Source organism: Malania oleifera, chromosome 13 (assembly GCF_029873635.1).
Source record: "Malania oleifera isolate guangnan ecotype guangnan chromosome 13, ASM2987363v1, whole genome shotgun sequence".
Classification (NCBI taxonomy): Eukaryota; Viridiplantae; Streptophyta; class Magnoliopsida; order Santalales; family Ximeniaceae; genus Malania; species Malania oleifera.
Window position 1 is genome coordinate 19,443,708 of NC_080429.1, and position 24,193 is coordinate 19,467,900.

Below are 24,193 nucleotides of genomic sequence, written 5' to 3' on the forward strand. Positions count from 1 at the left end.
CTGTAACCACCCAATTTTGTTCTTCCTGGAGAAACCACATAATTCTCACTGGAACATATTACAGACATTTCATTTTAGACTTTGGAGTTGGTACCTCCAACTAACCAGCATATCCTTAATAGAAAAAGGCATTATCCATGAGATCCAAAAGCACATTCCAAGATTCAGAAGCTAACTGGCAATGAAAAAGCAAGGGACTAAACTGTCTCTTGTTGAGGCTTACACAAACAGAAGCTATACACTAGCATGAATCTCCTCTTACAAGATTCAACAATGGTCAATATTCTGCCCAAAGTAGCTGTCCAAACAAAGAGGGAAACCTTCGAAAGAATCCTACATTTCTACACAAAAACTTCAAAGGAAAGCGTCCTTGGTTAACACCTATTGCATACTGATATCTCTATGCAAGCCAAATCATTCCATCTTGTTGATCATCAAAATCTTCCCTTAGTCCTAGACAAAGTATGATGGGTTCACACATCAAATAATCCCCATATTATCTACAAATACAAGAAACTGTAATTTTGTGTCATTTTTGTCATGTCTAGACAGTTAATATCCATAAACTGTTAACTCAGATACCTGTACAGACTTCTGAGTAAGCAAGCATAACAGAGAACTCTAATCCACACTTACTATGGCTGTCTCAAACCACCCCCCACCCCCAAAAAAAACGAAGAAAACAAGTTGAAGCAAGTGTTGTAACTCAAACTAGCAGAAGCAAAACTTGGTGGTCCAAAATCCATCCTTTTAACATCACACAAAAAAATGCCCAAATATGCCGATTCACCAAACCAGAACCAAGAATAAAACAATTATCGGAAGATGTTGCAGTTCATGACTTAAAATCAATGGCATTGGGTTGAGCAAGTTCAAGCTCAGATGTCATTCAAACACACCAATTTCCATAATCAATCCGAATAAAGCTAATCACTACAATGGAAACCAAAATTGAAAATTTTAAAACTGTACACAAACAGTTTAAAGATTAAGTGACAATTCAGTAGGGCATCATTTGACCAAAAATAAGTAATTCTAGATTGCATGAACCAAATATGAAGTGTTAGATTGAATAATAGAAAACATATTTAGATACATCACACAGCCACTCCAGCTTGGCATTTATTTTTCTTGCCCCCTTGTAATGATCCAGAAGACGGCAAGTCTCGTTCCCTTTTGTAAAACTAGCCACGGCAACTTAGTCATCCAATCTCAGTGATATTTCTGTCTGTTCAGCATGGAAAGCATTAGGTGTAAGAGTGTGAACGTACTAATCCATGATTACTCGAAGTTCTACCCATTACTTCCTCAATCAACCCTGAAATGTCAGTTTAGATTCAAAGATTACTTTTGTCCTTTAAGTTTTTCATTCTGCAAGTACTTCGACACTCCATATACAACTGTTCCAGCAAGAAACAAGATGACTGTTGGAGTGAAAGATGGGTAGAGATACTTCACGAAGAATTTATCCCACTCTTCTGGTAGGAAGCCTGCAGATATAACAGAGCAAAAAAGTCACAATCTAGAAGCAAATCACAACTTTCAAATTTAAGAAAAATAGTGCAAGAATAAAATTGATTTAATCTAATATGTGGTCAGGACCAGTTAACCATATACTTCTCAGCAATATTATCAAATTCTGCAGTAAACAGATTACATATATCTTGCTGGGGAGACTTGCCTTCAAACAGAAGGCCAGATTTTGTAAAGTATGGTTGGAAGCAACTGAAGGTAAAAATCAAGAGCATATCAGAAGGTTATTATGCAACAGAATAATGAGAAGTTCCGCTGGTAAAGGAGTGAAAGAGTTTGTGAACTCACCCCAATTTATGAAATGAAAACATTCATTACCATTCATGATATTATACAAATTTTGTTAAACAAGATCATCTGTTTTGTTTCAAACCAAATATAACTTCAAGAAAATTCTAAATGTTTCTGATTAATCTAGCAGGTGGGTAGGAGCAGATTTCATGCATATTGTCACAAAGCAACATTTCTAAAAAGTAGATACTTGTTGTCACTGTCAATGGAACAGCAAACAGCAAAGCAAAAGATTTCTTTCCTTACTTCAGCCCACATTTATTTCCTTATATTTCAATTCATTATTTTGTACAGTTAGCATATATTTAGTTTACATGTATAGGACTTGACAGATTATAGTTTACTTGTATAGGGCAAGAATCATGATAGACCTTATTTACTTTCCATGTATAGCATTCTTGTAAAGTCTATATATAATATACAGAACTCAAGGCCAATTCATTCAGCCATTCACAAAATATTTGACATGGTATCAGAGCCAGCCAACTGCTAGGTTTTATTCCCCTTTCGATTCTTTGTCTTCTCGGTTTCATGGTTGTTGGGGTTTTTTTTTTCTCTTCTGGAATTTTTTCTCTGTTTTTCGGTACTTCTGTGGCTGCGTGGCTGTCGGCACAGCAGGTTTCCAGGTTGCCATTTATTCGTACAGTTTATGTCCTTGTGATTCTCGGCAAGCAGGCAACACTTTTCTGTTGCTGTTTGGGACTTTCGGCAAGCAGGCACAGCAGGTTTCTGGTTAGCCACTTATTTCTCCAGTTTCTGGACTCTTGGCAAGCAGGCCTGTGACTTTCGGCAAGCAGACACAGCAGGTTTCTGGTTTGCCACTTATTTCTCCAGTTTCTGTTGCTGTTTGTGACTCTCGGCAAGCAAGCAACAGCTTTCTGTTTTTGTTTCTGGCACTTATCTTCTCAGCACAGCAGGTGCTTGGTTCAAGATTTAATTTTGAGTGCAGTTATTTGGTTCCAGATTTAATTTTTTAGTGCAGGGAGGTTGTTCTTGGTTTTTCTTCGTACCTGCTGTCGCGACGTCCCAGACCCGCCAGAAACCACTCTGGCAATGGGTGCTGCTGCAAACAGGAAAAAATGAATGTGTGATTTTCGTGGAAAACATGGTGTATGGAGTCGCCACTAACCTTTTGAAGTGCGGTTAGAACACTTGATTGCTACCCCGTTAGGGGGAGAATCGGTCTGCTGATTACTCATGTAGGATCTCAAGGACTTCTCAGACTAAGGATTCTGAGAGTCTGTTGGCTGCTCGAGTGTAGGATCTCGAAGATTTCTCAAAGGTAGGATTCTGAGAGTATGTTGATTGCTCGAGTGTAGGATCTCGAGGATTTCTTAGATGTAGGATTCTGAGAGTCTGCTAATTGCTCGAGTGTATGATCTCGAGGACTTCTCAGATGTAGGATTCTAAGAGTCTGCTAACTGCTCAAGTGTAGGATCTCGAGGACTTCTCAGATGTAGGCTTCTGAGGGTCTGCTAAATGCTCGAGTGTAGGATCTCGATGACTTCTCAAATGTAGGATTCTGAGAGTTTGCTAATTGTTCGAGTGTAGGATCTCGGGAACTTCTCAAATGTAGGATTCTAAGAGTTTGTTGATTGCTCGAGTGTAGGATCTCGAGAACTTCTCAGATGTAGGATTCTGAGAGTCCGTTGATTGCTCGAGTGTAGGATCTCGAGGACTTCTCAGATGTAGGATTCTGAGAGTTTGCTGATTGCTCGAGTGTAGGATCTCAACAATCTCAAGTGTGGAATCTTGAGAGTCTCAAGTGTAGAATCTTGAGAGTCAAAATGATCATTCGAGTGTAGGATCTCGAAAAACTCAAGGATTGCTCAGGTGTTAAAACAAATGGGTTAATTTTCTCCTAGGTCAACAGCCCAGTTTCCAAAACAGATGTCTCAATTTGTTCTTGGGGTCACCTGCCCTAGTTTCAAAGCATATCAATCTGTGCCTGGGGCCAACTGCCTCAATTTCAAAGTGACTCAATCTAAGTCTAGGGTCAGCTGCCATAGTTTCAAAGTGAATCAATCCAAGTCTGGGGTCAGCTACCCCAGTTTCAAAGTGTGTCAATCTGTGCCTGGGATTTGCTGCCCCAATTTCAAGAATTACTCAGTCAAAGGTGCAAAAAGATGTTCAGAAGTTTATTTAACAAGACATGTATGGAGGAATAATGCTCTATTGCTTTATGTATGCATGTAGGGATATGTCGCTATATGTATGCATGTTGCTACCTATGACACAAAATCATGTATACATTTTTCTTTTCTATTTAATGAAATGCATGATAATGAATGAAATTTCTTTTTCCAATGCGCTTGTAATCATCAACCCAATTTCTGAGTTTGACCATGTTTTCGAACTCCAATCTGACGTGAATGCCCCTGAATCTGGCTCAAATGACACTCAACCCAAAATCTGCCCCAGTTTCATGTCACTGATCTTGGTTACGCTTTCAACTTTTGCTCTATCATGAAGGCACCTGGATTGACTTCACAGGAACTCAACATGGAGTTTGCCCTAGTTACATTCATCAATGGCTGATTCTGTTCACTTGGCATTCTTTCAATAGGGACCTTCTTGGCAATTCCTTGCTGGATACCTTCTGTGACTATCCATTCCTCTTTTGGAGCTTTTGAAGAGTGAGAAAGGGAGTCTCTTTTTTCAAAGGATGAATGTTCATGCATTTAGGACATCAATTTGCTAAATCAAGAGATCAAATGCACAAAATAGATGTTTTACCATGTTCATGCTATTTTGAAAGGAAAATTTTTATGCCAGTATTCAAAAGTCATGTGATATTGATGCTAGTCTATCAGGCTGGATAACTGACTTTCTCCCTTTGTCGATTGCCCCTGTTTTATCAAGGGAAACTTCTCCTCTTTTATCTCATTTTGCTGTGAACCCACTGAAAATCTCTTGTTTAATTGTTGCTCCTAGTTCAACCAGTCCGACCCATGTTTTGATCTCAAGATGATCTTTAAGACTCGAGACGAAATGTAGGCCTTGGGGATTTAGGTTTTCAAAAGAAGATGGAAACTAAGGCTCAAACATCTCATCCCCCAAAAGATATCTTTTGCCGCAGTGTTAGCTTCCCGCTGATTCTAGAAAAGCTTCAATTTCCCACCGACGCTCGAAATCTGCCCCCGTGTTTATTTTCCGTTGATTCTGGACATGCTTCCATTTCCCACTGGCGCTCGAAATCTGCCCCAGTGTTTCAGAACCTTAATTCTTTTGACTATCCGTTTTTGGGGATTTTTGAAAAAACAAGAGGGTTTTTGGTAATGAAAATGATTATGCATTTATGTCATCAATTTGCTGAATCAAGATATCAGGCTATGCAAAATAGTTGTTATGCTATGTTTAGAAATTGTTTCAGGAAAAGGATAAACCTTACACCAGCGTCTCCTAGTCTCATGATACCGACATTAACTAATGAAAACTACCTCTCGCCCTTCTCAACAACTGCCCCAGCATCAAGAAAGGTCCCTCACCATAAAGGTGGAGTCCAATGAGCATCTCTTTTTCTCATGTCAATTCTCAAGAGAGGTTTGGGGTCGGATCAGGGCTTGGTTAGGCATATCAAGTAGAACTAAGAGTGCCAAATAGCTTTCGAAAGGATAAAGGAGTACCTCTTGAACCCTCCAATGTTAGTACCTCCAGTGCCTAGAAGGCCGCTAATCCTTTACCTTGCTATATCAGAAAACTCCATGGGATGTGTATTAGGCCAACACGATGAATCAGGGAGAAAAGAAAGGGTCATTTACTACCTAAGAAAGAAGTTCACGAATTACGAGTCTAAGCACTCCGACTTGGAATGTTGTGCTTTGGTATGGGCGGTCAATAGGTTGAGGCAATTACTCCACCTAGCTGATCTCCAAAATGGACCCAATCAAGTACATGTTTGAAAAGCCTGCAGTGACAGGACGGTTAGCACATTAGCAGATGTTGTTGACCGAATATGACATTACTTATGTCACCAGGAAAGCCATCAAGGAAAGTATCATTGCGAAATATCTGGCAGATAGAGCTGTGGAGGATTACCAGCATATGGAGTTTGACTTCTCGGATAAGGATATCGATTCAATAAGCCAAGAAGAAGAAGATTACGAAAGATAGATGATGTTATTTGATGGGGCGGTCAATGTGTGGGGACATGGAATAGGAGTCGTACTCATATCACCAGGAAGGAGACATTATCTGGTCGTAGCCAAGCAGAATTTTCCATGCACCAATAACATAGCAAAATACGAGACATGTATACTGGGATTGCAAGCCGCTATGGATCGGGGTGCCGAGCATTTAACGGTAAGAGGAGACTCGGCCTTGGTCATTCACCAGCTGACTGGAGAATGGGAAACTCAAGATGCCAAACTGGTACCGTATCAGGAGTACATCCAAGAGATGATCAAAGGATTTGATAGTATCAGTTTCTCCCACCAGCCATGAGAAAACAATGTGATTCCTAATGCGTTGGCTACACTGGCCACCTTGTTTAAAGTAGAAGAAGGGGTGGAGATTGAGCCTATTCAGATCAAAATACAGTCGGAGCCCGCCCACTGCACCGTGATAGAGGAGGCCGACGGAAAGCCTTGGATTCATGATATCAAGACATACATCCAGCAAAATGAGTACCCTAAAGGGGCAACCAGCAATGACCGAAAGGCAATCAGGAGGTTGGCAATGGGATTCTTCTTGGACGGTGAGGTGTTGTACAAAAGGAACCACGATATGACCCTTCTACGTTGTGTAGAAGTGCGGGAAGCACGACATATCATGCATGAAGTCCACGAAGGAGTCCGTGGTACTCATGTCGGGGGTCACTCGTTGGCACAGAAAATCCTCAAGAATGGATATTACTGGATGATCATGAAAAGGGATTGCATTGAATATGCCCGAAAGTGCCATAAATGCAAAGTTTACGGAGACCGGATACAAGTTCCACCAGCCCCACTCCACGCCCTATCCGCACCTTGGCCCTTTTCATCTTGGGGTATGGACGTGATTGGGCTGATTACTCCGAAAGCCAGTAACGGGCACTATTTCATCTTTGTGGCTATTGATTATTTCACAAAATGGGTAGAGGCAGCCTGATATGCTAGTGTCACGCAGAACGTGGTTAGCCGTTTCATCAAAAGAGAGCTGATCTGCCGATACGGAATCCCCAAAAGGATAATTACAGACAATGCCAAGAACTTGAACAACGAAGTAATGACGAAGTTATGCGATCAGTTCAAGGTCAGGCACCACAATTTGGCACCTTATAGACCTCAGATGAATGGGGCGGTGGAAGCAGCCAATAAGAACATCTTGGAGAAAATAACAGAAACTTACAAAGATTGGCATAACAAGCTCCCCTTTGCTCTGATGGCCTACAGAACCACAATCCGAACCCCCACAAGTGCTACCCCTTTCTCTCTAGTATACGGAATGGAGGTTGTGGTCCCGATAGAAGTCGAAATCCCATCTCTGAGGGTCCTGAAATAAGCAAAATTGACTGAGGCAGAATGGGTACAATCCCAATACGATCAATTGAACCTAATTAAAGAAAAAAGGATGGCCGCCATTGCCCATGGACAAATGTACCAAAGGAGAATGATAAGGGCATTCAACAAGAAGGTGTGCCCCCGGCAGTTCCAGGAGGGGGATTTGGTATTGAATAAGATTTTGTCGATCCATACGGACCCTCGCAGCAAGTGGATGCCTAACTACGAAGGGCCTTACGTGGTGAAGAAGGCATTCTCAGGAGGCGTCCTATTATTGGCAAACATGGACGGAACCGACCTCTTGCATCCTATTAATTCTGATGCTATAAAGTAGTACTACGCTTAATGGCTGTGTATATTCCCAAAGAAAAGTTAATAAAAGGATCAGTATGCGTTCTCTCTTTACTCATCGTTTCGATTAAATGACAGATGGCCATTTTTGGCCCACCAATTTCCCTTTAAAAAACCCAAAGTTTGTTAATCGCTTGAAGAACCTTTTGACCTTTAAAATTAAACCATTTTGTTCAAAAAAGTCATTTCCCAAAAATCAAATTGGATCAGGGTTTTTCAAAGGTCTGACAGATTATATGAGACAGCAATTGGTTACCCAAAGAAATGGCAGACCATTTTTTGGCTACCGAAAAAGTAAAAATTGAGAAAAAGAAAACCTCTTTGCAAGCCCCCTTGAGCCTAGAAAGAGTTCGATTCTCGACCGACCCACCAAATGATCACACCCCACACTGGAGCAGTTTTAAAAAGATTAGTCCCTATTGAGCATCGCTCAAAAATCCTCCATAAAAGGGAAAGCAAAAGAAGAAAATGCAGAGGAAAAAAAAAAAGAAACAAAATGGACATGCTTAAGGTGTGATCTTTGACGGAGGATTACCCTTTTAAGTTCATCAAAGTTTGAGTCATATCAAAGCCGTTTCCTTATTTAACCAGTACCCCTAGCCTACGTTATAGTCTAAATAAAAGACCTAACCTGATTGGTGCACGCGTTGTTGTCTAAAATGATTTGCCAGACTCAATGTCGAGTCTGAACTACGTAATGACCTAATCCTGAAAAGGTACGTAGGCAGCTTGTTAAAGTGACAAGTTCGGTCAATACCTCGTAGAAACCCCAAACTGGGGTAGTTATCAGGCGATGGGGTTTTTTGAGCCTGGGTTTCCTTTTCTTCTGAGAGCCAACATCCCTAAGCCTACATTTCGTCCCGAGTCTTAAAGACCATCCAGAGATCGAAACATGAGCAAGGCCTAAACGGACCACGAGCAAACAATCAAAAAAGCACCATTCAGTCTCACAGCATCAAGAAAGGTCGGGTCCGGGACGTCGCAACACCTGTGTTGTTTATTTTGGGCTTCTAGATTTTCTGGTGGTCTATTTCTTTCAGCACAATCTGTTTTTTTTGGGCTTCTCGATTTTCTCCATTATTTAGCATGGACTCCGAACCTATATGTGCCAATTTTTGGGCAACAATTATTTTACGTGGGCTTTTCAATGTTAACTTTTCCTGAAGGAAAAAGATCTTTGGGGTCATATTGATGGCTCAGATTGTGCACCCAATCCTAATTAATCCAAGGAGTCTGCAGCTTATCCTTCATGGTCTATGCTTGATGCTCGGATTATGTCTTGGCTTCTTGGCTCGGTTCATCCACATATTGTCCCCAACTTGCGACCTTATCACACCGCTCAATCCATGCGGGCTTATTTAAAAGCAGTATATCATCAAGATAACGATGCCCGTCGTTTTCAGTTAGAGCATGTGATTGCCATGTTTCAACATGACAATCGTTCCATCCAACACTATTATTCAGGGTTTCTAACTCTTTGGAATGAATATCCTGATCTGGTTACTGCGGATGTTCTTGCGGCTTCTCTTCCCATTATTCAACGTCTTCACAAGACTAGTCGCCGTGATCAGTTTCTTATGAAACTCCACCCCGAGTATGAATCTATTCACTCATCTCTGCTAAATCACTCTCCCTGTTCCTTCTCTAGATGTTTGTTTTAGTGAGTTACTTCGTGAAGAACAACGGCTTAGTACTCAAGTTACTCTGACACAATCTCATGGTAGTTTCAAGTCTGTCCCTGTGCCTTATGCTGCTCAACGACGAGGACCGCCTGCACATTCTAGCACTTTGCAATGTTTTTGCTTCAAAGAATTTGGACATATCGCTGCTAATTGTTCAAAGAAATTCTGCTCTTATCGCAAGAAGAAGGGTCACATTATCAAAGAATGTTGTATCCGCCCACAGAATTGTCAGGCCCAGGCATTCCAGACTTCTGTTAGTGTACCACCCACAGTGACGATTGCGGCTCCTGGCTCTTCTTCAGGTGACTTCTCTATTCCTGTACCTCCTCCAGCGAATTACTACACACCCGAAATGGTGCAACAGATGCTAATTTCGGCATTATCAGCAATGGGGCTCCAAGGTAACAATTCTATTAATCTACGGTATGTGGACTCGGGTGCCTCGAATCACATGACGAATAATCCCACTACCTTGTGTCATGTTCGTCCCTACGTTGGTCAATCTGCTATTCAGACTGTCAATGGCAGTTCTTTGCCAATAGCTACTATCGGAGATGCCTCTTCTAAGTTCACTAATGTGTTTCTTGCTCCTCAACTTTCCACGAATCTTATTTTTGTTGGTCAATTAGTTGATAACAATTGTGCAATTAATTTTTCTGATAATGGTTGTGTTGTGCAAGGCCAAGTAACGGGGGATCCGATCGCAAAGGGACCTAAGTGGGGCGCTTGTTTCCACTACTTTTGCCTATTCTAGCACGTTCTCCAGTTTCTTCTATTAAGTCTTTTGCTCGTAATAATGTTTCAGATCTTAGTGTGGTGTGGCATCGTCATTTAGGCCATTCCAATACTCAAATTTTATCTCATGTATTGAACTCTACTTTACTTGGTAATAAAGAACGTTCTTCTTTATCTCTTGAATGCGCCTCTTGCAAACTTGGTAAAAGCAAAACTCTTCCCTCCCCTTTGCAAGCTAGTAGAGCTTCTCGGTGTTTTGAGCTTATCCACAATGATGTTTGGGGACCTTCCCCAGTTAGTTCACGTGAAAAATTTAAATACTATGTGACTTTCATTGATGATCATAGCAAATTTACTTGGGTCTACTTTATTCACTCTAAATCTGAGGTTTTCCTACTTTCATTGAGTTTTTAGCGTATGTTGACAATCAATTTTCTGCTTCTATTAAGACATTACGCACAGATTCTGGGGGCGAATATGTGTCTACTGAGTTTCAGGAATTTTTGGCTTCTAAAGGCATTATTCATCAACGTTCATATCCTACTACTCCCCAACAGAATGGAGTAGCCAAACGGAAAAATCGTCATCCTAGATGTGGTCTGTACTCTCTTGCTGGAATCCTCTGTTCCATCCTTGTTCTAGGTTGAGGCTTTGAAAACTGCTACTTGACTAATCGTTTACCTTATCAAGTCCTACTCATGGAGTCTCCCTATTTTCGTTTATTTGCTAAGCAACTGAGTTACGATATCCTTCGTACCTTTGGTTGTGTATATTTGTTCATTTACCTCCTTATGAGCAACATAAATTATCTGCTTAATCTGTTCGATGTGCATTCTTGGGATAAAATGTGTGTCAAAAGGGATTTGTTTGCTATGATCCTACATTACATCATACACGCATTTCTAGGAATGTTATTTTCTTTAAAAATCAACATTTCTTTCCTGTGTCCTCTGTACCCTCCTCTCCAACTGTGATTCTCCCTTCCTTTGAGGAGCAGTTCTCGGATCCTCATCCAATCAGTTCTCATTTTAAACCAGGTATTGTGTATACACGGTGCCCCCGCCCGAAGTCTCTTCTGGTAGCTCATCTGATATTTGATCTTACCATGCTCCAAATTCAGTCAGTTGCCGCACCTCCAGAGCATTTGGTACGTCGCTCTTCTTGAGTGTCTGTATCCCCAGACAGCTATGGGTCTCCCTCTTCAAGTTCTAGTAACTCTGTTTCAGCTCTTACTGCTACATTGTCCAATTTAGATATTCCCACTTCCTACTCGCACGCTGCCAAGCATGATTGTTGGCGACCAGCTATGCAAGAAGAAATTGCCGCTCTAGAGGCCAATCACACCTAGGACATTAAGCGTTGTTCTCCCACTATTGTTCCTCTGGGTTGTAAATGGGTTTACTCAGTCAAGGTCCGATCTAATAGAAGTCTGGATCGTTACAAAGCTCGCCTTGTTGCACTTGGGAATAATCAGGAATATGGTGTCAATTATGAAGAGACCTTTGCTCCTGTGGCTAAGATGACTACTGTTCGTACCATTCTGGCTATTGCTGCTTCCAATGAGTGGCCACTACATCAGATGGATGTCAAGAATGCTTTTCTTCACGGGGATCTTAAAGAGTGTATTTATATGAAGCCAACCCCGGGCTTGTTTCCCTCTCCGACTTCACATGTGTGTAAGCTTCGTTGTTCTCTTTATGGTCTTAAACAAGCTCCGAGGGTCTGGTTTGATAAATTCCGCACCACTTTATTACAATTTTCATTCAAGCATAGCAAGTATGACACTTCATTGTTTCTTCAGAAATCAGACATGGCACTGTTGTTCTTTTGGTTTATGTTAATGATATTGTGATTACTAGTTCGGATTCTACTTTACTTGCTCAACTCAAGACTCATCTCTCAGACTCCTTTCATATGAAAGATCTTGGGTCTCTCACATATTTTCTTGGTCTTGAGGTGAATTGTAGTCCCTCAAGTATTTCACTCAATTAACATGAGTATGCTAGTGACTTGTTGGCCACAGCTGGCCTTCAGAAGGGTACTTCTGTTGATACTCCCATGGAATTAAATGTCAAGCTTCGCGAAGAGAAGGGTGATTTTCTTGCTGATCCCATTTATATCGAAAGCTGGTGGGTAGTCTTGTCTATCTCACCATTACTAGACCAGACATTTCTTTTGTTGTACAACAAGTCAATTAGTTTCTTCAAACTCCTCATCATCTTCATTTGGCTGTTGTCCGTAGGATCATACACTTTTAGGGCATTTTTGCCCGTGGTTTATTCTTCCCTATAAGCAATTCTACTCGCCTTGCTACTTATAGCGATGCTGATTGGGCTCGTTGTGCGGATACACGTCGCTCCATCATTGGTTGGTGTGTGTTCTTAGGTGATGCATTGATCTCTTGGAAGAGTAAGAAGCAAGATAAAATTTCTAAGTCATCGACGGAATCTAGATAACGGGCAATGTCTCTTGCTTTTTCTGAAATTATTTGGCTTCAAGGCTTGCTTGCTGAGCTAGATTTTTCTGAGACCAATCATACACCTCTACATGCCAATAATACAAGTGCTACCAGATCACGACCAACCCCGTCTATCATGAGCGCACGAAGCATATTGAAGTCGATTGTCACTCTATCCGTGAAGCATTTGAAGCTCGTGTTATCACTCGTCCACACATTGCCATTGAATTACAAATTGCGAATATCTTCACCAAGGCGCTCACTCGTCATCAACATTGCTTCCTAAGTAGCGAATTGATGCTTGTTGATCAACCCGCATCAATTTGAGGGGGGTTGTCAACAAAACAGCAAACAGCAAAGCAAAAGATTTCTTTCCTTACTTCAGCCCACATTTATATCCTTACATGTAAATTCATTATTTTGTATAGTTAGCATATATTTAGTTTACATGATTGGGAATTGACAAATTATAGTTTACTTGTATAGGGCTAGAATCATGATAGACCTTATTTACTTTCCATGTATAGCATTCTTGTAAAGTCTATATATAATATACAAAACTCAAGGCCAATTCATTCGGCCATTCACAAAATATTTGACAGCCACCAACCCCATTTCAATGTTTAAAAGACTAAAATGGAATATATTGGGTTGCGTGTATTAAATAGTCCACAAAGCCCAAACCTTAAATACAGTGGTGTTGCCATTCCTTTTTCCAAACAAGACCCATTCCTTTGGGTTGCATGGGCACCAGTATGAGTGCCTTTTACAAGGGCTAATATATTCTAAACATAAATATAGCGAAAGCATTATTAATTAAATCAAGGACCACAACATTAAATATGATAAACCTAGAGTCCTAGACAGAACCTTATTAAATGGCCTCTGCCCTCTCGCATGCTAAGAGAACAATAAAAGCAGTCCTTGAAAAATCAGTGACCTGCATATAACACCTTCTAATTACTTAAGTCAATTTGCTACAGGATTATCATTTTAAGGACAGGTAGCACAACTATCAGAATATGACCCAGTTGCCAAGCAGGCAACGCTTACATCAATTGCACAAGTATGAAGCCATGTTTTACCTATGCTGCCATCAATCCTGGAAGTTCATATTTGGAATTGCCTATGGAAACATTCAACACTAACAAAGTCAAGGATATTTTTGTTACTGCATTGAACTATGCAAAATAATGATCATAAAAAACCTCTCCAGATGGTTTGAGAGATCTATGAAGCCTCAAGTTTTGAAGCTTGACCTCAAGCCTTTAAAGTTTTAAGGGATAGAACCCATCTAAATGTCAGAATAGAAAGGGAAATTATGTACATTATCCATGAAATCATTCAAGAAGGAATTCAATGACCATATTTCAACATGAAACCTATAAAATAGCAGTACATTCATAGCAAGTCAATAGCACATGGTTTTCTTACAGGAAAGTAATCCTCCCCCTAACACAACAGCTGTAGGACCATTGGCTAGACAAGCAAATTATAGTTCATCTTAAAATCATGGCCAAAGTAATGGCAGGCTAAAAACTAAATGAATGTTAGTTTAACTTAAAACTCATCAATTCCTTTGAAAATGGAGGGGAAAAGACAAGATGAATCTAGTCAAAACCTTGTTGAAATACAACTAAATAAATTTAAGACATATATCCTCCATCCAAACCCTCTTATTATCATCACCTATAGCTCTCTAGTTAGGGTCAACCAATGAACCCTTCTTCAGCATATAGTCCATCATAGTTAATATATATCACTTTTTACAAACTGTACAGATATCTGGTTCACTCTTCCTCTTTCCAAGGCAAGAATTGTTAATTCAATTAGGAATTCAACGGCCTAGATTGTCTTAATTTTAGCCATTTTAAGTTCTATCCATTTTCACTTACTTGACAATCATGCAATCCCAATTCGCAACTAGGCCATTGATTCCTAATTCTGAGGACAACAGTCTCTTTTCTAGGTCCCTTGGGATCATGATTATCAAAATCCTGGTCCAGATTGTGCGATTCTATGATCCTATGATCTATTCATGAAAGCAAACAAGAGTCATGCGTTAAACAATGAGGAACGTAGTTCATTATTAATACCTCCATAGGTAAAGTGTGTTTTGCGAGGGAGGCAAGTAGGCTAAACACAGTTACAAATTGTTGGGTTTTTTGTGGCTCTTATACTTGGTGGAGTTCATAAACAAAGGAAGAAAAGCATATGTGTGAAGTCTTTGGTGCTGTGCAGCAGGTATTCATCGACGAATAGGCCTCATTCGTCGACGAATGGAGTTACTGAGAGCAGATAAACTTCAAACATTCAGAAGTCATCGACAAAAAGGTCTCATTCGTCGACGAATGAAAACTAATCATCGACAAATGGATCCTATTCGTCGACAAATGGACTTAGGGCTGCGAGGAAGGTTTCAAATTTTGAATGTGAATGTTGGGACGATTGGGCATTTGGAGGGAAGCCTCAGTGGGATTATTAAATATACTATTCTGGGTATATTGTATAGAGGAGATGAGTAAAGATCATTGAAAATCATTGTATTGTGTAATTTGTAATCTTCATAGTGAAATCTTTCCCGATTGCTCCTGTGGATGTAGGCTTTGCCGAACCACGTAATTCCTAGTGTCATTGCTCTTATTATTACTTTCTTTATATTGCTATGGTTGTGGAAGTATTATGTATTCACCATTTAGATAGTTGCAAGTGTATGTTTGATCCTTTTATACAATATACATATTCCGTTGTGCATTGTTTGAGAGACATTATTTCACAACAATTGGTATCAGAGCGAAGTTGTACTAGCCTCTGCTTCTTCTTCTGCAAAATTTGATGTTGTTAAATTTTATGGAACCGGAAATTTCGGTTTGTGGCAGAGGAGGGTGAAGGAGCTCTAGGTGCAACAAGGTATGGTGAAAGTTTTATACAGAATTCAACCGGATAGCATGGATGCAACGACTTGGAATGAATTAAGAGCAACGGAAGTATCAACCTTTCGACTTTGTTTGGCTAATGATGTGTTGTATCACGTCACAGATGAGGATTCTCCGGCATTAGTTTGGCAAAAACTAGAATGCCAATATATGTCTAAGGGTTCGTCAAAATCTGAAAGTGTAGTTGAGGAAGATTCAGAATGTACTGATGGAGATATGCTATGTGTTTCATCAGGTTCGGAGTGCCTCACGGGTGATTCTTGGATCTTAGATACCGGATGCTTTTATCCTAGAAAATGGTTTGACACCTACAGGTCAGTTTATGTTAGTTGTATTTTGATGGAAAATGATATTTCATGTAAAATATTTGTTATTGAAAATGTCAAAATCAGAATGTATGATGGTGTTGTAAGAACCATATGTGATGTAAAGCATGAACCGGGTCTAAGGAAGAATGGTATTTTATTGGGTACTTTAAATTGTAATGGATAACGTTACAAGTCCAAAAGTGGAGAAATGAAAATATGTGAAGGCAACTCGATAGTGATGAAAGGAGAAAAAGTAGCGGGAAATATCTATGCACTGCAAGATGTTACAGTTGTAGGTGGATCTGCAGTTGTTGAATCTGAGTCAGATATCTTGTGGCATATGTAGTTAAAGCATATGGGTGACTACATGTATTCAGATGTTTGGGAACCGATGATGATAGCCTCAAGGGATAGACATATGTATTTCTAGGGTTTATCACGAAGGGTCTTGGTGTACTTCATGCATTGACTAAGGTGGAGAACCAGACCGAGAGAAAGATTCTCAAATCAAACATTTAGGGGCTGAGAACGCTGGTTTTGTTCAAGGAGTGTTGTGAGCAAGGCAGATCATATTCAGGGCTTGCAAGATACTTATTGGTAAAGTCAGTGAGTATGGCACGTTTCTCGTGTGACCAATCGCCAAAGGTATCGTTAGATGGGAAAGTTGCAGGTGAATTGTGGGCAGGTTTTGCGGTAGACAACTCGATTGTGAGTGGATGTCCACTGGTGCAATATTCTAGTGATGGAGAATCTAGACTTGGTGTTATTTTTGGACAGTACACTTTTCTGGGGTATAAGAAAGGTGGGTTCAAGCTGAGTGAACCTATGGAAAATAAAGGGATGATCGAGGACATGACTTTTGTTAACGAAGCTATGGAGCAGCATACTCAGGTAAAGGAAGAGAAACAAATGCCAAAAAACGGTTGCAATAGCAATCATGTTATTTAGGCGGAGATAGGGACTCAGGGCATAAATGCGGGGAGTTCTATCTTGGGTCAACAGTATCACGGTATGAATGGGCGTGTGATGCAAGTGGAGCTACAAACTCAAGGCAGAGATGACATTGGTCATATTGCGTGGAGTTTCTGCTTGGGGGACCAACAGAATCACGGTGGGCCCATGACCACTATCAGACCACCATTTAGGTGTAAATTTGGCATTCTGGTGTTTCATGTATTCATTACTACCAGCAGCAAGGTTTCTACTATTTTTCAAGTTGCAATGCATGGCTAAGGGAAAAATAGAAGGATAAGTGTTATGGTGGAGAAAATTGAGGTATTGCATATGTACCAGGTGTGTGAGTTGATGAGACTTCCTGGAAGAGGGTAATAGGATGCAGTGGAGTGATGTATCTATTGTGTGTGAATGACATGTTATTGACTAGAAAGGCTTTAACTGAGGCTAATCAGTTGGGAACTCTGTTGAAAGTTTTTTACAAGAATGTGTTGGGTACGCCCAAGATGGGTCTTGATTTGCTAATTCGCATAGACATAACTGCAGGGAGATTAGAGTTATCTCAAGGAAGTTTTGTGGATAGGGCTACAGGGAGATTGGTGTTATCTCAAGGTAGCTTTATGGATGAAACCGCAGGGAGACTTTATTTGCTATCTCAAGGGGGTTCTGTGGAGAATCAATATGGAATGTCTACCGTTCAGTACCCAAGAACGGGCTGTGATGTCCGGGATATGTCAAAAGTTCCCCATGATTGTGCAATGGGGTGTTTCGGCAGGTAACAGAATGGACCACCATTTGCAAGTTTTGTTGAAGACTATGTAGAGGGCTTTAGTGATATAAAGCTTGCAGCAGCTTTTGTGTTTACTGTTGTGGGATGGTCTTGTTGGAAGCCTAAGATGAAGTCTTCAGGTGTTGCATCTACAACTGTATTGGGTTTGATGGTAACAACTAAAGCTACCAGCGGCAAGTTCAAGCGACATTGCTTGAACTTACTCCATGTTTCCAAGTGCTAGAAGGGAGATGGTTTTAATCGAACGTTCTAAGGTCAAGGTGGAGCAATCAGATATGTTTTTTCAGGTTCTCCTGAGGGGAGTATAATCGTCAAGGTGAAGATTGTTGTATTTTTTGTAACTCTTATACTTGGTCGAGTTCATAAACAAAGGAAGAAAAACATATGTGTGAAGTCTTCTGTGTTGTGCAGCAGGTATTTGTCGACAAATGGGCCTCATTGATCGACGAATGGAGATATCAAGAGCAGATAAAATTCAAACATTCAGAAGTCGTCGACGAAAAGGTCTCGTTCGTCGACGAATGAACACTAATCGTCGACGAATGGACTCTATTTGTCGACGAATGGACTTTATTCGTCGACGAATGGACTCAAGGCTGTGAGGAAGATTTCAAATTTTGAATGTGAACGTTGGGACGATTGGGCATTTGAAGGGAAGCCTCTATGGGGTTGTTAAATATGCTATTCTGGGCATATTGAATAGAGGAGATGAGTGAAGATCATTGAAAATCATTGTATTATGTAATTTGTGATCTTCATAGTGAAATTTTTCCCGATTGCTCCCATAGATGTAGGCTTTGCCGAACCACGTAATTCCTGGTGTCATTGCTCTTACTATTACTTTGTTTATATGCTGTGGTTGAGGAATGAATCTGCATAATCACCATTTATATTGTTGCATTTGGTTTTGTTTGATTCTTTACACAACCTACATATTCCGCTGTGCATTGTTTGAGGGGCATTTTCACAACACAAATGCTAGTGAAATTAAAAATGATTGATGAACACTCACCCTCCCTAAAGAGCTTTTTACTTTATTCTACCTATGGCAATAGGAAACATAACATTGATCAAGGAGTCACACTCTCATTACACAAGGCATTGTTATAAAATGGTTAACCATCCCATGTACACAAGAAACGGTCAAAGGCAAGCATAATTCCTTGAACAAGTCCACTTGTGGCAACATGCATTGTTTGTTGGCATGTGCATTCAATACCTTGGATGGTATATCATTGATTTTATTAATACAATATCTCCGGAAATTCCTTTCTTATATTTGGGTTGCATACCTTGGTGCTTCTTTACTTCTCAAAACAGAAAAAGGATGATTGCATGGTAAATCAATTGAACAAAATTGCTTAACTGAAAAAAAAGATTTTTTGCTTTCGATGCAAGTGAAGCATCCATGGATGAACATCAAATGGTTGAAAACACTGTGACAACACCGGCTGACATAAACCTATTGGCTCATCGTGTACTTAGAGAGGAAAGAGTAGATTAAATAATGAGGCTGCATAACAGTGCTGGCTATTCCCACATTGACTGCCTAAATTTAACAATAACAGATACAGCCACATGCATTAGTGTAAATCTATACAAATAAAACAAAAAGTAAAAGGTCTAATTTGAACTTCGCTCGAGCTCAATGGTAGACATATAGGTTCGACTCCTTTGAGTGCCACTTCAGGGGAAAATGTTGAAGGTTTGGAGTAGCAAGCACTGGGTAAATGTTTTTCTCTCCAAAAAAAGACACCTACATTATATACCCTAATGAAAATCAACAAAATCACAATTTTTGAAGTTTAACAGGACGAGAAATCGGCGACTTCACCTGAAGCTGCAAGAACAATGCCCTCGACGAGAATAATCGATCCGAGGCCTAACCAAGCCAGAAGAAAAGTGCTCTCATTCCTTCCCAGTTCCTTGGATTGACCCTCTTCCTGCTGAGACGCAAAAGCAGGTCTTGCCATCGGCGACCGGCGAATTACAGATGCCCGCTCTCTTCCCTTCTTCTGCTTCTTCTCGGTACCCCCGGTAGTTGCAGCAGATTTGGTGGATGAAGACGAAGAGGAGCCAAATCCAAGCCCAGATGAACTGGGTTTCTCAGGTGGGACCAGAACGGGGGAGGATTCGTCGGTGGACTCGCCATTGACCGGGGGGTTTTGAGCCTCTGGTGGGTTTTGCGATTTGATGACAAATCTTGTTCTGGTGGGGAGAAGAAGGAGAGAATTATGGACGAGACCAAAGGGTTTCGTGGCGAAGGAAGAAGATTGGATTGGTAGCGCCATTTTCATTTTAGTTGGTTAACCACATGTTTTGCCATGCGCTTTTATATGAGTTTTTTCACCCTTTTATCTTTAATTTAAAATAATATATTAAAAAATAATCTGTTCCAAAAAATAATTCCAAATGATGTTCGTGTGTGTGAGATTTGTCACACTTCATCACCAATTTATTTCTTAGACATATCTCGTTGGATCATGTGCGAGTTTACTTGTCACGTGCCGCTCAATCGATTGGGCTACTATTTAAATCTTGCTGCTTAATTCAGTAAAATTTGTTTAAATTCCGCTAGATCAAGCAACGAGATTTACTGTGCATTTATTTTTTTTATTAATAATCCAAAGTATGTTATTTTTAAAAATCTTTTTAACTACAATTACAACATGAATTGTTTCAACTCTTTGTGTTCTCCTTTTTTATTTATTTATTATAATAATAATAATAAATTAAATTTAGTTAATTTAGTTTTTGACAATAGTTTCAATCTCGGCCACTCAGAAATAAAAAATAAAAAAAGAAAAATAAATCAATTATTATTTGTGTGGCCAAAAAAATGGTCGTTTGTCTAATTAATTAATTATTTTTTTTATATCATGGGTGTGTTTGGGGGGGAGGATGGATCCCACGTTACACATTGATTGAAATGTACATATTCCCTTCTTATGCGTCCCAACTTCTTTTGCTCCAAATGTTCATACTTAGTTGTAATTTATGGTGTGAACAAGTTTTCATAACAATTCAGTCACAGTAGTGGTGGCAAAATTGATAAATATTTATAAAGAAGTATAAGATTTAAAATTCATCAATAATAACGTGTCATATTAATTTCTTATTTAAGGTGAAATTGACGTAACATTTTTCATATACTAACAAGCAATATAAAAATCGAGTCCCGGGAAGTCACAAATGAATAGCAAATACTTAATAGCTTATTATTTTGAGTTAATTTGGTGTCAAATTCACATGAAGACTTCTTAATGCTATGTTGATACTTTATGAAAAAAATTGAAATTTAGGAGAATGAAAAGTTATTTAGTGGACTTGTCCCTCCTTGTACTTATTCGATTGGGCTACCATTTAAATCTCGTTGTTTGGTCCATCACCTGATGATTTTTAAAGCATGCATCACTAGTAAAGGAAAGAACAAATTTAGTAGTTTCATATTCGTTATCGACAACATTTGCTTTCATGCAAACATTATTTATTTGTCATATATTGTTTTTATGAAATTTCTAAAATGTGAACCTATAGGAGGTGACAGATGGGTGGATTCTTTTGCTTTAATATATTTTGCATTGGTTGATCCTTATTCAAGTACAATGACCAACCTTCAATAGGAATGAGTCATGTAGCAGTCATTATATGCTTCTTTCCTAACTATTGTTTCCCTTCTTCTTTTTTTTCTTCTTCTTTTTCTTTCTTCTGAAGATATAATTAATTAATGGCTAAAGTGTACTTGTAACAACTTGCTTATTTTCTATATTTTTTTTTCTTTTTCTTTCCAATAATAGACCTGACAATTCATAATCCACCTAGACCCAATGGTACCAAGGGTAACCTGAAATTCATTACCATTACCTAAGCAGCAAGAAACGTGATATCATATACAAATCAAAATATCATTCAACACAATACCAGAGTTTGCTACAACCGTCATATAAATATATATATCTCAAAAATATCCAAAAAGAGTCTTAAGGTCGCTACCCAAAAATTCGTCTAACCCTAACAAGTACTCACCCTTCAGGTAAGGTAGGACTATCGAACTCTAGCGCTGCGGAGCTTTATCCACTCTTCTATCAGGGGCTCCTGAAATGTTTATATAATTTGGGGTGAAACACTTCTCAGTAAGGGAAAATAAACTAATACCAGTGTGTGGTAACATAAGTATTTTTTTGTGTTATACATTCAACAGTACATAAACATACTTGGTAGAACTGTCTATCGTATCTAAGAAAACATATATAATCATAACATGATAGAACAAACTGATTTCCCTCAAACATAATTCATCTCATGTAATAATAATAATAATAATAATAATAATAATAATAATAATAATAATAATAATAATAGAAAACAGCTTGTAAGGTTAGTTGGCTGGTGTCATGTCTTACCCCCACATAACTGGATTGTGCGGCCCAAAGGCGGGACCCGACAATGGCTGGCCAACCACTGCCGAATCAAAAGCAAAAGTCTGTAAGTACGATGGATCTGCCTCTACTGGTCCGTACACCAAGGGCGCCAACTCTATAATAAACCACATCGACTGTCAATCTTCCACTGCCCGTACAGCTAGCGGTAGCACTAACATATCATGATCATGATCATATAACTACGATACCATGCTCGTGAAAGCCTAAATCAAGTCAACCAGGTTCTGATAACATATAACATATATTCAAATAGTGATACATGACTATTTCATAATAATAATTTCCAAGTTAATATCATCATATCATTTTGCATGCATAACGTGAAAATATTCGGCCCTTAAGCCGGCATTCCGTATTTTTTCAATCACGACCCGTACGCCGTATTACATTTCAGATAAAATTCTCGGCCCATACGCTGACATATCATATAGAAGGCTCGGTCAGTACGCTAACATATCATGTAAAGAAAACCCTCAGCCCGTATGCGGATATATCATAATAAAACCCCCAGCTCGTATACTGACATATCATATAAAAATTCTATTTCATTTTAACATTTTCCTAGAAACAGTAAACCATACTTATTTTGAAAACATAGTATCCCATGATAAATTTTACTCATGCCACACAAAATGGGTATTACTCATATTTAAATCATATCATTATTTACAGCAGTATTTCCCAAACATAATGCTAATATATATTTATTTTCCTGAAATTAAATGCTGTAAAATTATACATATATTTCCATGAAAAACAATTGACTTAGTTTATCCCCTTACCTGACTTCTAGAAAAGCTCTTATAAAGTTTAGCCTTACACCAGCAGGGTTCCCGTTCAACACCCTCAAAGCAACATCTCCTAGAGTAAAATTTCAGTATTTTTTCAACTACTACATTTTCTACAACTGTAGGAAAGTCAAACACTGAATAAAAAAAACCTTACCCTAACTTGGGATGGAGTTCAAGCTAACCCCACCAACAATCCACTCTAATATACTTGAAGAGAACTTCCCCACGAGTGTTGTGGTGGCTTCGAATTGTCGATCCGACGAAGAACAGACCCAAAATTTTAGAGAGAAGGAAAGGGAACCGAAGAGGAGAGAGAAAGTATGATTTCATTGAATAATCTGCGCTGAAATATGAGTTTAGAACTATTTATACACTGGGCTTCATCGACGAGACACGTCACTTCGTTGACGAGGCCACAAAGGAATTTCGTCAACGAACACCTATCACTCATCGACAAAATTCAGAGCTGAATACAATCTCTCGGTATCTTCTCGTCGACGAGACACGTGTCCTCGTCGACGAGCCCCTCATGTGTGCTTGTCAATGAACTTCCTATGTTCGTCGACGAGGCCTTATTTAAGTATTCCAAATACAATTTCCTTTTCTCCTTCTTTCATTATTAAATTATGGTAATTATGCAGGTCTCTACATTCTCCCCTCCTTATAAAATTTCGTCATCGAAATTTATTGTTTATACGATTCACCATCCCTTGAAAACAAACAGTCTACATATTTTATTACTTACCCTCACTTATGGCAGAGGAATACCGTGATTACATTCAAAGTTCTGGGAGATTCACATACAAAAAATAAATAAAAAATTCTCCCAAAACCAAAAGACTACTTACTAACTAAACTAATACATGTACCTGTAAAAGATATATACAATCACTTACACTTCCCCTGGTTATGTGTGAACCCCATGGAACAATTGCAAGTATTTCTGCCTTATCTGTTCCTCAAGCTCCCAAGAAGTCTCTTCTATTGCGTGATTTCTCCACATAACCTTTACTAGAGGAATCTTCTTATTATGTAATTCCTGTTCTTTTCTGTCCAGAATTTGTACTAGTACCTCCTCATAAACTAGTGAATCACTGAACTCTAATTCATCATAACTGATTACATGAAAAGGATCTAGGACGTATTTCCTCAACATGGAAACGAGGAATACATTGTGTATCCTAGACAAAACAGGTGGTAAAGTTAACCTGTAGGCAACCAGCTCCACATTCTCTAGAATCTCGAACGGGCCAATAAACTTAGAGCTAAGTTTACTTTTCTTTCCAAATATCATAACCCTTTCAGCGGAGCTATTTTCAAAAACACATGGTTACCAATATCAAACTCCAATTCCCTGCAGAGGTTATTAGCGTAACTCTTCTGTCGACTTTGAGCCGCACTGATTCTATCTTTGATGAGTTGAACCTTATCATACGCTTGTT

General features: G+C 39.3%; 1 protein-coding gene across 1 annotated transcript; it reads right to left on the reverse strand.

Annotated features, from left to right (window-relative positions):
• Window positions 1-1,014: 1,014 nt before the first annotated feature.
• Window positions 1,015-19,844, reverse strand: LOC131146931 (protein LPA2). Its single transcript, XM_058096785.1, has 2 exons — window positions 19,353-19,844; window positions 1,015-1,490 (listed from the first exon to the last, which is right to left on the reverse strand). Exons 1-2 carry the CDS (start codon window positions 19,813-19,815, stop codon window positions 1,345-1,347), a joined length of 609 nt encoding a protein of 202 aa, XP_057952768.1. The 5' UTR covers window positions 19,816-19,844; the 3' UTR covers window positions 1,015-1,344.
• Between the last annotated feature and the right edge of the window lie 4,349 nt (window positions 19,845-24,193).